General features: G+C 40.0%; 1 protein-coding gene across 10 annotated transcripts in view; it reads left to right on the top strand.

Annotated features, from left to right (window-relative positions):
* The window catches only part of LOC147131938 (POU domain, class 2, transcription factor 2-like), a 65,510-nt gene that overhangs the window by 7,702 nt on the left and 40,100 nt on the right, over positions 1–17,708 (top strand). For 8 of the 10 annotated variants that reach the window (XR_015082229.1, XM_086015298.1, XM_086015295.1 and 5 more), the window contains 2 exons: positions 1,530–1,616; positions 12,208–12,391. Coding sequence is in view for 8 of the 10 variants with exons in the window: in XM_086015298.1 (XP_085871424.1) it covers positions 12,292–12,391 (100 nt within the window). In the remaining 2 variants the exon portion in view is untranslated. The remainder of the gene's footprint in view (positions 1–1,529; positions 1,617–12,207; positions 12,392–17,708) is intronic. The other 2 variants (XM_086015297.1, XM_086015303.1) reach the window with 2 other exon arrangements.

Raw genomic sequence — 17,708 nt, 5'->3', positions numbered from 1 at the left:
TCAATTGATTTCTTGAACCAACCAACTAATCACTTATCGACTTGTCAAATCTGCCAAACCCAATCAATCAAATCAATTGACTAACCAAGCAAGCATTGAAAGTGGCTACTAAGTCTCGAGGCAGTCTTGCGATCGCCTCTGTGACATCACAGGAAGTCCCGCGTTGTCGTTTGACTCGATGGAGCAGGAAAACACTAACTCCTCCCGGATTGATTTCCAATAATCCTCGCATCCCACGTGTGTGATGCAGGCTGGGAATTGTCAAATGCGCGCGTGTGTGTGTGCGGTGCGTGTGTGTTGCTGACTGCCTGTCGCCGTGGCGATAATAGCCGCTAATGAGATATTAACCCCCGGATAATGAAGAAGCGGGAAGCCGCTAGTGCGCCCATCGATTGCTTCCGCCCTGATCAATAGTGTTGCGGCCTGTTCTTCGACCGCGGCGGAGGTGACAAGCGGCTTGACCCCGTCGCCTGGAAAGCGACCGGCCAAATCCGACGCGCACATACACGCGCACACACTGCTGAGTGAGTGTGTTGTCCAGCTGCTTCGAATGCGAGCGAGCAGTTGTGCACTCTGGGTCGAAGGTCAGCGGCATCCCAGACGTCTGACCCAATCCACCAAGGGTTGACCTCCAGGGTCACGGGTGTGTGTGTGTGTGTGTGTGTGTGTTTTGGGGATGGAGCCTTAAACATCGAGTCAAAGGGCAGATGGAGGAGAAAATATCAAGTGAGTGTTAACGTATATTTATTTATACTAAAACACAGGGCATGGAGATATGGCAATTTTTTTTTTTTAAAAATCCCCCAAATTCTATTTTACTAGATTTTGTTTTTCTCCCTCTTCTGACACAAAAATTAAAGGACCTCGACATTAAACAAATGTTTTCAGGTATTGGGGATTAGATATGTAACTATTTTTGTCTGGTTTTTTTTTAGTCTTTATAATATAAAAATGCAAAATAATTAATAGTAATTTGTCTTTTTCAAACTGTTTCTGTCATAGTGCTGCAATATAGTTCATAGAGCACATTGAATCCAATAATCCACGTTTTATCCACTTTTTAATAAGAATTGCTTAGATTTATGTAGTGCCTTTTTGTGTATCGCGCATGAGTACAAATTTTTTTTTACATGGGATGCTTTTTTTCAGGCTAATTAAAAATCTATTTTTTTCATGTCCAAAAATATTACTTCAGGGGACGAAAAATACAGTTATTGGCTACAAAATGTGTAAGATCTAAGGCTATATAAATATTTTAGATCTACAGTACAGATTCATTTTAACTCATTCAATCCCAACGACATATTTGTCTTTTCAGAGTCCAGCCATTCAATCCCAGAAATGTATTTATATTTTTTGTTCAAATTTTTCCAAACGTTAGGGTAAAAAAGGGTCTGAAAATGTCTGGTACTGAGTGAGTTTTAATGTCAGTTTTTTTTTTTAACAATATCTAGACTGTATTAATGACCCAATGATACAGAATCAGGTTGTGCTGTGCCTTAGCGGAGGTTGTCTTTTTGCGATTGCAGTTAAGGAAGCGTCCAGCAAATAGGCCAAGCCCGACTCCTCCTCGCATCGTCCTCGCTCAGCCGCCGTGCGATGCTTCAAAGACGAAGGTGAGTGCGAGGAGGAGGAGGAGGAGGAGGATGAAATAGAGGAGGAGGCAGGATAAAAGCGGGGCTGGAAATCCGGCTGGCCGAGCGCCCCTCGTGCCCCCTCCTCGTAACATTCTTGTTCTCCCGCTTTCGTGCTCTCCTTCACCCCTTAATCCTTTACTACTCGGCTGCATATGTTTCCTAATCCGGCCTGCGTGTGTGGGAGGCCCGCCTTCATCCGCCTCCTCCGTCGCGTTGTTGCATCACTTCGATTATTTTGGATCGCAGCCTCAAATACTTGTTTAAAAAAAAATATATATTTTTGCATCCACTCCTCTTTTGCTTCTTCAATCCTGACAAAAATCCATGATAGCTCAGTACACCTTTTGAATGTATAGTGAACCCCTGTTTGATACCAGAGATGCATTCCAGCAAAAGGTAAGAATCTGAGATGTAGAGAACCGTATAAAAAAACATTTTCTTCCACTCTTAGAGTGCCTTGCAATAAATTTAAAACATATTCTCCAGTGCCTGTGTTTCACTTTTTCGTGCACACAGTTCTCCAAATAAGAGGAAAATTGTGCTTCCTTCAAGCTGTTTCAAGTTAACTATGAAACTGACATATAAATAAGATAGAATTAAACATTGTAATATCGCAACACCAATAATTTCCTTTAACAAATGTTAGCTAGCTTAATGTTAACATAGAATGCGAAACGTCATTGACAGGCTAACATAAATTAGCCTAGAATGTGCGGTAATTACAAACCAGCCTTTAACACCATCTAATAGAAGTCTACTATCTTAATGCTAACATATGCAAAATTATTAGACCGCCTAACAAAAATTACATCGTTAGGATAATTATCAACCTTTCAAAAACTGCTACTTAACACACACGGAGCACCAACGCATACAAACAACAATAAAATACTCACAGGCATATTTTCCTCTCTGCTCTTTGAGAACAGCTAATATTCCGGTCGACTTCAGTGCTGCCCTTCATATTGTGGTGCAACGTGGTACTACACCAAAGGCGGGCAACTTAAAAAAAATGATATCTTAAAAAATCTGAGATGCGTTTAATGATACTTAAACACAAGCTCTTTCATTCAAACGTTCATTCATCCCTTTTGTTTTCTTGCTAGGGCTCTCATTTTCTCTCTCAGGTGATTTTCTTCTTCATGTCCCTTATTACATCTGCTCTTGGAACACACGCCCATGTGGGAACACGTTCTTTTTGTCCGGCCTTAGCTTTGCCTCGTCGCTGAATGAGTCTTTTGTGCAGTCTTGTATAGGCACATGCCAAGTCAAGTTATTCCGCGGCAGCTTGAATGGAATTAACAACCGTGCGCCAACCCCTCCCTCCCTGAACTATGCAAATAAATAAAACACCGTAATTAAACTTAAAAAAATACAAATTTGATGAAAACCAAACCTCTCAAAAATATTCCAATCAGAATTGATTTTTAAATGAGATATTCTTTGCGACGCCACTTATACAATTGTGATATTGATATGAGCTCCTTTTTTGGGGGAAATATCAAAAAATTATTGTCCTGCAATAATGAAATATGAACATTTACAGTGTGTATGTGTGTACACATATTTCCATACATTCATATATATATATACATACACATACATACATACATATACACATATATATATGTGTGTGTGTGTGTGTGTGTGTGTGTATATATATATATATATATATATATATATATATATATATATATATATATATACACACATACACATACAAATATACACATACATACATATACACACATACATATATATATACATACATATATACACATACATACATATACACACATATCCATACATACATATATACGTACACATACATACATATACACATATACATACATATATATATATATATATATATATATATATATATATATATATATATGAATTTCATACAAAAAATGAGATACAATTATTTAAAAATAAATAAAAAATTTGACTTGTCACGTAGTTCCCCAAATATCGCTAAGAGGCAAAGCAGTCTTGCTTCAAGCTGTTTTATGTCACTCCCAGCTGAAATTTACTACAAAACTCACACGAAAAAAAAATGTAATAGAACATTTTTATGATTTATTTGGTTGAACACAACGAAAGTCCTGTAGCTTGTTGCTAACATATAATACAAACACCATAGACCGGCTAACACAAATGAGCATCGATGTTAGAGTAATTATAATTCTTCATAGAAGTGCTACAATTGTGCCACGTCGCAAAAGATGAGACTCAATATAGCGAGGGTTGTAACGTATTCGTATAATTGCAAGTAAACGTTTTCGGGGTTTCCCCGGCACTTCCTGCTCGGGGGCGTGTCCAGCCTTGTCAATAGTGTCGTATCGATAGGTTAATAGGTGGCGTGTCACGTTCACTAACTCCCTGATTAGTTGACACTTGGCTAATCCACACGGCGGCCTGAGTTATTGGGCCGGCCCATTGATTTCCGCGCCGCCAGCCGCGGGGTCGGAAGTGAGCCTGACGCTATCGATTGGCCCCACGACAACCCCGCACACCGCATGCGCGCGCACACACGCAAACACACCCCATGAAAGGAAACATTATGTTTATTTACAATAAGAAATTATTGGAACATATTCTTAGAGTTAAACAATTTAGAATATTTTTTGAAAAAAATAATTGTTTAAACCAAATGATTTTTAAAATATATTAATTATTGTAGTAATTCGTGATGGTATACATTTCATACTAAAATATTTAAAAATACAATTTTCTATATTTTAAATGAAATTATAAAGGTTAAACTAATCAATGAAAATAGATATTTCTTATATTGTGTATAGTAAATGTTTTACTCATAAATGATATTTTATTGTAAAATATTTTAAAATATTCATTCAAATTTTTAGATAATTTCTTCAGAATATTAAAACGTATACTAATAAAACATATTTTATGATAAGGCAGGAAAGTGTAAAATGCCATTTATAGTCTTTTTTTTTTAGATAATACTAAAATTAACATAAAATCTGTCTTTACAAATAAATGATGAAATAAAGGCATTTAACTATGAATGTAAAAACCAGTGAATACATGATACATTGTTAAATGTTACTTTTGTACATTAAATGTGTATGTGAACATGATTTGAATAGATTTCAAACCTGAAATTATACATGTAAAACACCTTTTGGAATCCTTAGAGGCAGTCATAATTTATATTTCGTAAAACAAATCATACAAGGAAATGTATAAATCTAATACAAAAAATGAAAATATAGATTTTTATAACAATTATAAAATTCACTTAATAAGGCGTATACAAGAGCATCACCATGGTAGTAACCACATACTAAAATGTCCTGACTCTGACAGGCTTCGACCATAAAGTTCATAATTAAAACAAAGATATTTGTGCAATGATTAGCAGTAAAGAAACACCATTGTGTATGTGTGTGTGTGTGTATGGCGGGGGGGGCCTCAGGTTCATGGCGGTTAAACATTTTTCTTCCTTCTTAATTGTTTTTACTCTGGCCATCGGCATCCCGATTAGGCGCCATTGATTCACCTCCGCTAACTTCATTGATTTCTACATTTCTCATTGATCTCCACTTCTAAATCTGCCCGCACGCGTTCACTGTGTCTCCTTGTCGTGTGTGTGTGTGTGTGTGTGTGTGGGTGTGTGCGGGGGTGTGCATGCATGCACTTGAATAAGCATTTATTCGTGTTATCTGTCCACGCTTGAAACATTTCCACTCGTAATCAACAACACTTCAAAGCTTTGCAGGTATCATTATTACTTTCCGTCCATCTGCTGGCGCCCATGTCACTCACCAGGCTCCGCCTTTTAATGTCGTACATACTCAGTCACAAATAATCCAGTGCATAACGTGCACAACGACCAATCACGGCTGACCTGTTTTCTGAATCTGAGCCGTGATTGTGAGCAGTCGTGATGTCGTTTTCAGTCGACAGAAGACAAAATGGCCGCCCCCAGAGATGGCTAAAATCGAGTGCATTTTGCTGCTTAATTTATATTCCACAAACGCAAATAGTGGGCCTGATTGGAACATATTCTTGAAAAAAATATGTTTGGGTTGACTTCCTCTATAAGATGCGCATCCTCACAGAGTTGGTGCTCCTCCACTGAAGCCTCCATAAACCTTTTTTTTTCTTTTTGCTAAACTAAAAAAATTTTTTTTGCATTATCACATTAGGCAGAATTTCCCACATTCCCACACAACCCTTTGAACATCTGCCCAGAGTCTGCGCACCCCCTCTGATACCGTTCCCAAACGTTTTTAGGACACACGCGGCATCAAATTTTTAGCTAAAATTTGCTAGCTAAAAACGAAATGATTTTTAAAGCTACACACTCCATTCCACCGATTTGGTGCACCGCCTCCACTTCCTCGTACTTTTATTTATTTTCTCCATTTCCTGCACCCTCCTCTTGATCCTCTCACTGTTGAAGTCGGCCATATCACACACTCACAGGCAGACAGGCGCATCTGCACGGCAGAGGTTACGCCAACTCGCAAAGCCGCCCCCGTGTCATCGGTATTACCGCCGGCCTTGATGCGTTTGTGCCAAGCTAAGCGGTTTAGGCTGCGCCCGAGCGGGGCCTTCACGCGCGTTACGGCGTCTTTGGCGCCGGCGCGGCGCTTCACGCCGCTCGTAAATCCATGCGACAAAAAGCTCCCGTGCGTTGGCACTAAACGTGCACTTTGTTACGCATGTTGTTATGCTAGCGAGCTGCGATGCTAACCCTAGCGTGGCGCGGCAGGTGCGTTTCACTTGTTTTCACGCCGCGCGGAAGGTGCGTTTCACTTGTTTTCACGCCGCGCGGCCCAACCGTGAGTAATGGATACGTGGCAGCCATATTGGCAGATAGAGGAGCAACCTATTGACAATCTGTCACCATTGATTTACGTTCAGTCAGCAGGCCACGCCAGGCCAGAAAGTTATACAACAACACACAGTTCAAGCTCAAAATAGATACCTTCACTTGCCATGTTAATTTGTTACGTGACCAGGAAATGCCATTTTAGGTGTTCATATAATAAACTATACATAAAACATAACAAAAGAAAATTAAAAGAAATCAACTGGATGTATTAAGTAACTACTGTGTGTACTTTAGTATTTGTGTGTTGGATGTATCCCTTTTAAGGGGCGTGGGCTAGTGCGTGACATCAGGAGCTAGAATCTGGTTGACCGGTTAGTCATTTTGTATTTTTGCATTAGGCAGATTGTCCTGTTCAGCAATTAGCTGAAAGTGCTTCGGCTCTCCTTGCTCACATGCGAGGGCGTTAGAGTGCCTTATCGTCTGGTGGCACTATCTGGAGCTTGCTTGCAACACAAAGCCAAAAAAATAAAAATTAGCCAATTGATAACTGTGTATTACAAAGTAAAACCTCTCGTATCCATGGTAACGCTGCCCATGTGCTGTGCCCCCGACTTTATTCAATGTTAATTATGATTGTTTTTTCAAATACATCCAGGCACGCTTGAGTTAGTGCATTTAGTCATTTGGGCATGCTCGTGCTATATAGCTTGTGACATAATTTTACGTCCGTATTGACTGCAAACTAGCCCACCCCCACAACCCCCCTTCACCCGACCACATTATTGATGAAGGCGAATTTAATTCAACCACCTCGTTTGTCAACACGACACGGCCATTTAACAGTGAGCTCTCTGACACACACATGCACACACACACACATACACAGTTTATATATAGTCTGTAATATAAAATGCCAAACCGGATATAAATATATATGTGTGTGTTTTTATATATATTTATATATGTGTATATGTATATATATGTATATTTATATATGTGTATATGTATATATATGTATATGTATATATGTACATGTATGTATGTATGTATATATGTACCTGTATGTATGTGTATATATATATATATATATATATATATATATATATATATATATATATATATATATATATATACATATGTGTGTGTGTGTATATATATATGTGTATATATATGTGTATATGTATATATATGTGTATATATATGTATATGTGTGTATACATGTTTGTGTGTGTATATATATATATATGTGTATATATAAGTATATGTGTGTATACATGTTTGTGTATATATATATATATATATATATATATGTATATATATGTATATATATATATATATATATATATATATATGTGTATATATATAAATATGTATATATTTGTATATATATGTATATATATAAATATGTATATATTTGTATATATTTGTATATGTGTATGTGTATGTGTGCATTATGGTATGTGTCCAGCATCAGGTCGTTATTTTAAAAAAGTATATTACAGGAAGGAGAAAAAGAAAAAAGAACATACTGCTATTGATGAGGGCCGCCGTGCGCCATATTGCTTACCTCTCCTTCAAACCCAAACACCTCCACATACACACACACCCTCCCCAGCTGCAATGGACGCACAACACACACTATATTTTTCAAGAAATAATTGCTTTTGTCTGGAAGGAGTTGGGATGTGGGGGCTCCTGCGCGCTCAAAGCCTTTTATCTGCAGAGGGGGGCTCCGGAGGGCCGAGCGGTCGTTGCATCCGCTCGCTCGCTCGCTTGCTCGCTCATTGGACACGCGGACGTCATCTGTCAATGGGGAGGGAGGGCGAGAGGGAGCCATTGGGAGGAGGTGGGGGTGGGATATTAGCTTGTTGGGGCTCCTTTGTGATGCCATACTGAAGGACAGGAGCTCAGTGGAGGACATCATATTAGGTACACCTGCACCAGCAACAAATCTGCCCATCACAACAATGAGCATGCTCCATTTTCATTGAGTTTGATTGCGCAGGTAGTAAAGCACTTTAATCTGGACCATCAAGCATTTGCATCACCAAGAGTCTTGTAATATCTGTTGCATAAAATTGGTTCAGTAGAATTTGTTCAGTCTTTTGTTTGACTTTTTTTTTTTTGTTCCTTTTGCTCATTACATAATTTGGTTAATTTGTCTGTTTGAAATAATACAATCAAATTATTGTATAATACAACAAATGTTTAAATGTGTATGTAAATAACAAAGTAATCACAATCATATGATTTGATAAAATCATTCATTCTATTTTTGCATTGTATAATTTATTTAAATACGTAAATTTACCATTTATTCAATACGATATGACATATTTGTGAACAATGTTAAATTATGTTAAATTATGTTAATATTTTTAGTAATTTAAATAATACAAAATAAACAAAGTGTTAGTAATTGTATTGTTTATGAATAATGGCATTATAATTAACCAACACATAAAACGGTACAATAGCAAATATTTTTTTCACTTATTTTTTGTTTTACTAATATTTAAAAAAAAACATTCTTGAAACATGATTCAAATACATGAAATCACTTTTTTCATTTTTCATTTATTTTGTATTTTAAAAAAGAATAAAAATCCCTCATCTACAAATGACCTGGCCCGATTTTGGCCCACGAGAGCCGACGTTTGCCCACCCACGGCCGCTTGTTGTCACGCCGACGAGCGTCCGTTTCAGTATTGATAGCATCCAAGTCAGCTGAGCGGCGCTTTTTTTCGCCGTATCCGTTGCGGTATAAAGCGCCGACGGAGCTCCCGCGGGGGCCGTAACGGATCAATAACTTATTAACACCTGGTCCCTTCAGGAGTGCGCGAGGAGGAGAGCGGCGCGCTAGATTATTGACTGCCATATTTACCGTATTGATTAGTGTATTTGGAAGAATCTTTATTGGCGGCGATGATGATCTGTAGCGCTTACTCAAACGACACAGTCAACGCTCCGCTCGCTATTGTTGCTACCACCGTCGCCTACAAATAGTCCTTGGTGCCTTGACTTGAGTACACCATTGTACATAACACATAGAGGAATATCATCATGAATTACAGTGATGCCGCTAACGCATTACTCTATATTGACCGCCATTTTGAGTAACTGGTAATCTGTAACGCTTACCACATCCAATATAGTTCCGGTAATCAGAGTAAAGTTACTATTCAAAGTTTTAGCGCGTTACTTATTTGGCAAAATATGCAACTGTTAAATGTCTATGTGCACCACACCTAATTCAGCCGCGGTCCGGTACATGCACAGTTGGCACTTGCAACAAGACGAGCAATTAACAAATAATAAAATAAAGGGGAAATAAACGGAAACGATTTACATTTTCAACCAGGAAGGATCGTGTCATGAGGTCATTTACACCGTATCGCCGGGGGTGGGCGGGGTTTGGGACGGAATGACGTCATGTATGTGCGTAGTCACGTTTGCAGCACGTTCATGAAAAAAAAAATGTATGTCGAGTTTGTGACAGCTAAAGATGAAAATGTTACGGTAGGTTTTACACTCCATTTTGTAGACATAGTGTTATCTAGCTTTAAAAAAGAAAACATTCAATTTGAAATAAACAGTTGGAGGCGAGGCACGAGACACGCACATGTCTTTATTTTACATTGTATACATCTATTCATGTTAATCAAGGCTATAAAGACTTTTTTTTAATAAAAACAAGTAGACCATTTATGTTCAGTGAAAGACTTTTTAAAAAAGATATAATTGGCTTTATTTTAGTTTTTAGCTAAATGTATCCTTAAACATTACTGTAAAGTAGCTTCATTACTTTTAGAATCAATTAATCAGTAAAGTAACAAAGTGTTTAGTCAGTAACTCAAATTGAAGTAGACAATTTCATATCAATTCATAATTCCCCTATGGAAGGTGCAAGGTTCTACTGTTAATATGTAAACATGTTAAGATGAAAACATGAGAAGAGAGAGAGGTGCACCCACTGAAATGTACATCAAACGTGTGTGTTCGCGTGCGTGTGTGCGTGCGCGTGAGGAGGCTGCGATCGATGCTCTCCAGACTGATGTGATGATGTGATTATTGGCTCCATTGTAATGACGTTTTCAGAGGATCAATCGGCTAGATCAGCACGTGTACACGTCTCTGTGTCTTACATGACAAAGGCTATTGAACAGTAAATGGAAGCCAAAAAGCAAGACGTTGCTGCCATCTGCAAGTTTACATTTCAATTTCCCATTTTGAATTTGCATTTGTGAGGTTGAATTTCTGACACTGACTCACTTATTGTCCAAAAATTAAATGGTTAAAAAGATTTTAAAAAAAAAAATCTACATCTCGCAAATTTCATTGGGGGAAAAAAACAGTCAAAACAAAAGTTTGGAAGTATTTAAGTGCCCTATGTAAAAAATAAATAAATCTCAAATTCAAATTCAGAATTTCATATTCAAACTCAGATTATTGTTATATTTGAATTTCTAAGTTTGAATTTTAATTTCTCATTTTAAAGTACAATTTCTGATTTGAATTTTGAATTCGAATTTCAGAGCTTGAATTTGAATTTGCAACACTTTTTTTAACCATCGAAAAATGTTGTAAAAAAAGAACCAAAAAAAAATCTCAAAAAAAGCCAGTGGAAATTTTTTTGTCAGAATCCAAACTCAGAAATTCTCATTCAAATTCAGATCACACAATCTCTTTTGAATTTGAATTTGGATTTCGATTTGTAACTTCAAATTTCGAAGGTTCAGTTTGAATTTCTGAGGCGGAATTAACACTAAATTCAGTTTAAGAAAAAAATGATCATCTTGAAAAATTAAGTGTATAAAAATTCAACATGTTAGATCAAATTAGATTTCATTTGGCACTAAAATACTGCAAGAGTCAGTCAGTAAGTATTATCCGTACCCTTTGAATTTGAATTTATGAGTTTGGATTTTTTTTCCAAAGCATTTTGACAGAATTTATAGTTGTAGTTTTATAGTTTTTTTTTTTTTTTTTTTTAACACAGCTTTTGTAATGATAAGTCAAATGTGAGAAATTCCAATTGCATCTCAGAAAGTCTCATAAAACTCAGATACACCTCCATATGTTTGGCCCTTTCACCTTTGAAAATAACTGTTCAATGCGTGTGTGTGTGTGTGTGTGTTGGGGGGCCGTGGGGGGGGGGGGGGGGGGCGCAGAGAGAGAGAGAGAGAGAGAGAGGGAAAAAAAGTGGGGGTTGGGGGTGTGTGTAAAAGCGGGGGTGGGTGTCTCTTGTCTCTTGTATCCCGGCCGAGGCGCCTCGTGAGCAGCAGAGCGCGTTGAGTCTGCGCGGCGACGGAGCGCGACCACCGTCGTTAGTGTGGCGGGCGGCGAATCCCACTGAGCACCAAAGAACCGAGAGCTGCGTCCACATGGATTTACTCATCGATTGATTGGCTATCGCCGTTCGGGGGCGGAAGCTTACTTTTTTTGTTTCCCATGCGATTCATTCAAGCGGAGAAACGGACACTTTGCCTCCAGTCGGGGGGAGCGCGGAAGCCCAGCGCCGCACGTCTAGGAGCCGCGATGCCGTCTTTACGCACACGAGCGGGAGCTTAGCGCCTCACCTGCACCCCCCCCCCACCCTCACCCCCCTGAGCTTTAATTGTCACCGCCAAAGAGAAAAACAGAACAAAAGAACCCCCCCCCCCAAAAAAAAACTGAAAAAACAGATCACACTATCAAGAAAACTCCAAAACGCTCCATTTTTTATTTTTATTTTTATTTTTTTATTTGTCCAAACATAAGATCCGAGGGAGAACTAAAGCCGAGAGGAGAGCACAATAAAAAGCAAGGAGCAAGGAAGGGGTCCCAGGTTGACGGAGGACCATGTTTGTCCCCCTGCCGGTGCCCTTCGTCTTTCAGAGAACTGCGTCCGACTTCAGCGCCTGGAGACTCAAGTCGTCGCTGGCTCCGCGGTCCAGCCCCGGTAAGATTCCACCGGAAAAACCTCAGTGGCATTTGTACGACCTCACACTCGTGATTTGGAAAGCTTCAAAATGACCCAACGGAGAATTGACACAATGCTAATCTGACGTGATTGATCCCACCAGGTCGGATATTCTAACGGGGAACTTTCACATATTCCAGGCATCTCAAAAATGTTACTCACTGGCCATTCTTTCATTTGGATCTCGATAAGCCAAATGAGACATTTAGAGAAAATTTGAGAAAATAGGTTTACGTTAGCCCTCACCTGAAACAAAATAACGAGTAATTGCACTTTTTTTTTTTTTTCCACACCCTCTCTTGAAATGCACCTGAATTATAAATCAAAAGTTTTCCACTCAACTGTACTGTATGTAGAATTCACAAGCAGGTGAACCAGGGGAGTTATCATTTATTTATCAAAGTATAACACATTCCTGTAATTTTTTTTTTCTTCAAAAGTCCATTCATCTTATTATTTCTGTGTGTCTTAATGCACAAATGTGCTTTCGTGATCCTATTTATCCATGAGGAAACATGTCTTCCCCATTCCCGCATCCTTTCCGTGCGTCTCCTCCGGCCAGGTTCATGGTCATCTATCGATTACTGGATATTGATCCCGGTCTGGGAAACCTCGAGGGTGGGGGTGGCTTGCTCGGCAGAAAGTTTGGCCGCCGATGGCAGGCAGAAATGAATATTCTCGTCACAATGTAAGCATAGTAAGTGCGACAGGCATAAATAAGAGACTAGATTGTATCGCATAGCGTCTCGTTGTGTGTTGGTGATCGGACGTGCGGTTGTATGCGCCGTCATGGGCGCGCACGCCTTCCAGTTTCCACCCGTCCGCTTGTAAAACGACGCTCTGTTCCTTCCGACGGATGCACACGACATACACGTACACACGTGTGTGTCGCATTTGGCGGTTGAGTTGTGAATGTTACATTTTTGTCATCATTAGTGAAGTGTATTTTGGAGTCAACATTCATTCATATATTAAAAAAAAAAAAAGGTCAAATCCTAAAAAAAAAAAAAAGAAAAATGCCAGTGCTATCTTTGTACAAAATCCAACTAAAATCTTAGTAGACCTACCTCACTTCCCTGTGATGACCAATTCATACAAGTTACAAAGGCTTATTTCAAATCAACTTTGTTCAATCGCTTTTTTTTTCACAACTTAGTCTACTATTGTTTTTTGTACACCATCCCACTGAATTTGAATTCCCACCGCAAAAAAAGTGTGTTTCCACCTGTGCTCCTTTAAAACAACTCCCTTGTTACTAATGTGTGTGTGTGTGTGTGTTTGGTTGGGTGTGTGTGTGTGTGTTCAAGTGGGACTGGAGGTGAAAGTGTCCCTCATCCACCAGCACTGTCCCCATCCCCACTACACTGGCTCAGTCCATCCAGGCGGAAATATCTAATGGCCGCCGTGGGGGTGGGACGGGCTTTGGCGTTGTTGCTGGTTGATTTAAAGGGGGGTGGGGGGGATAATTCAGCCTATCACCTTAAGTAGGTGTCAACGGCGGGGGGAAAAAATGGCAGCGGGTGTAGTGGACGTTTGACAGGCGACGCGTAATCACTGTTTGGCGGGGGGCGGGGTAGGGGGGGGTCACTTTGTCTGTCAACGGTTTAAGAAATGAAAGTCAAAGAAAAGATGAATAATGAATGAGGCGCGCATGCTAACAGGGAGAGAGGATGACTTTATGCACTTTATTAGGTACACCTGCACCCGCCTAATGATGCCCAACTTCCAAATATCCCACCCTTCCACTTTTGGTTGACACTTATTTTGCAATAGGCTTATTATGGAATATAATTACTGCACTTGTTCAAAGTTAGAGCTTGAGAACAAATCCATTAACTCTCTTGGGCGCTAAAACTGCGAAGTGTTGGAAAGCTCCGCCTCTTCCCTCGACTCTACGGGAGCCATGCGCTTTATGTCGCCTCAAGATTGACATTTATAGACGAAAATAGTTGGATTAGATACATTTGAGGAAGCCTGTTTTGATAAAAAGTGGTTGCTGTAATGCTTTGGGGAAGAAGGACCTGGTCAGTCTTGAAGGTAAGTTTGCGTAGATATTTCTTCCTATCTATTACACTTGTAAGCACATGTTTTTTTTTTTTTTTTTTATTTATGGCATCACTCATGGCTCTAAGACCCTTGAAAAAGCGTTTTGGGAAGATGACATGAGCACGATTTTGGCCTGGTGTTGTGTTGACGTTGGTGACTAACAAACCGGCTCTAAAAACCAGTTAAAGCGTACTGAATTTAAAAGTAAAAACGAGGCATTACGATAGCGAGGAACTAAAGCGCTGATCAAAAGATGGGGCTCTCATCCTTCCTCATCCTCATCTGGTCTTTCCGTCTCATCCCGACTGGTGGACTTCCAAAGCCTCGCCGGTGTAAAAACAAACCCCGGCGCTGTCTGGTCTCCCCAGCCGACGTTGAATTGGATTTTCCCGCCGCGGTCCGGGCCGGGCCCCCGTAAGCCACTTTAGCTAAGTCTGTTAGCCGCAAGTCTGCCTGGCTGTGATCTGCACCTTTGACCGCGGCTGTGCATCTCTATGATTGCTTGCGACCTCTCGCTCTCTCACACTCTTAACTCTCCCCCTTGGTGTCGATATGCGACGGGCAGAGACCAAGCCGGCCGCATTCGGCAGACGCTAGCATGAACTCGGCTTACGGGGGTTTTTTCTCGGCTCGACCTGGGCTCAGTCGCGTCGCCTCATCAGCACCTTTCCAACGGGGTAGAATTCGTCATGAGTCCTTTTACGGGTTCTCCGAATGAATTTACTTGGAGTTGCTTCTTGCGCTACAAGTATAATTCGATAAATCGATCAATGCTTTTATTTATATAGTACCTTTTATACTTAACTCATTCACCGCCATTGATGAATTTTCTTGTCTTTTCATAGTCCAGGCATTCAATCCCAGGAATTTATTTCTATTTTCTGCAATTTTTTTTCTAACGTTAGAGGGTCAAAGGGGGTCTGAAAATGTCTGGCGGTGAATGAGTTAAAAAAAAACAACAACACAAAGTGCTTCACAGAACAGGGAAAAAGAATGGGTAAGCTAAAAGAAAAGAAATTAACTCATTCAGTGCCAGACTTTTTCAGGCCCATCGGGAAATAACATCTAATTATGTCAATGGGATAGAATGAGTTATGGTATTCTTACGCCATGCAACAAACTAGTTCCAAGTGCGCCATTCATGACTTGGAAACATCGGAAACCCAAGACCTCTTGTATGTATTGATGTTGCCATGACGACTGTGACATATTGCTCATTATGGGTCAGGGTACATTTTTTTCCTCAGGAGGAAGCACTTATTTTCACATTATCTGTAAAAAAAAAAAAAAAAAAAAAAAAAAAAGCAACAAACATTTACGTCTCTCACATCCGTGAAAGTTGGAGCAATTGAATGCCTGGAAAAAATCATTTCAAAGCTTGTTTGGGATCTGGATCAATTTCAGAAGGGGGGAAAAATATATCCACTTAAAGCCACTGGTAGCTAGAATATTTATGCTACCAAGCTGCGCTAGCCACCTGCTAGCTCTCAAGCTAGCAGTCTCGGGTCTAGTTAGCAAGTTCGGGGCCATTTTAGCGAGGCCCCAAAAAAATCTGGAAATAATATTCGCGATTAGCTTGTCAATTGATACCACTTTACTTATAATCCGTTGAAAAGGCATTATTTTTCAATTTGTCTTTTTAAATTCACTCCCAAAAACACTTAACTCATTCACTGCCATCAACAAATTTATTTGTCTTTTCACATTCCAGCCATTCAATCCCAGGAATTTCTTTGTATATTTTCTTCATACGTTATTGTAAAAGAGTGTCTGAAAATGTCTTTGAGTGAATGAGTAAAATGTCAGCGTGCACGTCGTCCCTGGGCTCGTTATCCGAACCTTCTTTTCACTTGGGGTCCGCCGTCATCTGATGTCTGAGTTCTGACAGGAAGTGGCGAGACACACTGACCGCGGAACCTCGGTACGGTGTAAGACGGCGGACGTCGTTTTTGGGCGAAACTTTTCGGGAGAGGTTCCGAACACACACGCATGGGCGCACAATGCTCTGCGGTGTCGGATAACAACCTCCATCTCACACCCTGGATTTCTACCTCGCTGTGCACACGAGGTGGGGGTGGGGTGGGGGGGTGGGGGGGGCGGTGCTGGTGTCTGCACCAAACTGCCTAAGCAAAGGCCCGGACTAATTGGCCCTTCGTGTGTGCGGATGTGTGAATGGACCAGTCATTGTCTTCCTGCTTTTCCTAGTCCTGAAGACATATTCTTCAAAGACAATCCCCACATTATTTCAGGCGCGCTTCATTTTGATGGTAAAAAAAAAAAAAAGACGCATTAGCCACCAATATGCATTACAGAACATTGTCATGATATGATGATATCTACTTCGAAATCAGCATTATTCACATTTAGCTAATGGCTAACTTAGCCCCTTGTTTTTGACACAGACAAAGTAAACTTGCTCCGCAACATTCAGTGCAAATTTGTTTGAAGGTCATTAAAAACATGGCGTTACTTTTTTTTTTTTTTACAGCGCTTTGGTTCAAAAGTCACAAATGGTCATCAAACGCAGAGACGGACAGTGTATGTGTTAAGTGCAGGTATTTTTTCCCGGCTCAAATTGAGGCAGCGGTCATACCATTTTGATCACATGACCATTCGGAAATTGGAAAGTTTTTCTCGCCGGCCCCTGGGACAGCACGTAGAACTTGGTTGCAAAGCTATCATTTCGTACAGAGCGTGTCAAATGTGGATTTTCATGTTTTCTGTACACGATCAAATCTCGACTGTCGGTGAACAACCCAATTGCAGTCGAAAATCAGAAGCTAATAGATGAATGAAACCCAACTTCACTAACCATATACAGTGCCATTTTTCTTTATTAAAATCGGAAGATGAACATTTTTTGGGGCGCTGGAATGGATTAATACGTTTTTCAATTGATTTCAATAGGGACAGCTTATTTGATAAATTGAGTCACGGAACAAAGAAAACTTTCTAAGTCAAGGTTGCACTATACTTTTTTTTTGTTATTCATGCCAAAAGTACTTTGCAAAAAACCTCCTTTTACACTTAAGTGACGCTTTGTGTGTGTGTGTGTGTGTGTGTGTGTGTGTGTGTGCGCACTTGTGTGCATGCGTGGAAATACGGCGGATGCACGCAGGTTGACGATTCAATAATTGCACGTTAAGGTCACATGTGCGGTTTATCTGGAAGGAGCTCACAGCGGCCCATTGTGTGATTGGTTTTAACCTTCCACGGCTATTGATCAGCACCATTGACTTGCCTCCTGCCG

The sequence above is a fragment of the Filicampus tigris genome, chromosome 18 (genome assembly GCF_054856515.1).
Source record: "Filicampus tigris isolate MCC_2025a chromosome 18, RoL_Ftig_1.0, whole genome shotgun sequence".
NCBI classification, from domain to species: Eukaryota; Metazoa; Chordata; class Actinopteri; order Syngnathiformes; family Syngnathidae; genus Filicampus; species Filicampus tigris.
The sequence above is the reverse complement of the archived record's forward strand: the minus strand, read 5'-3'. Positions and strand labels throughout refer to the sequence as shown.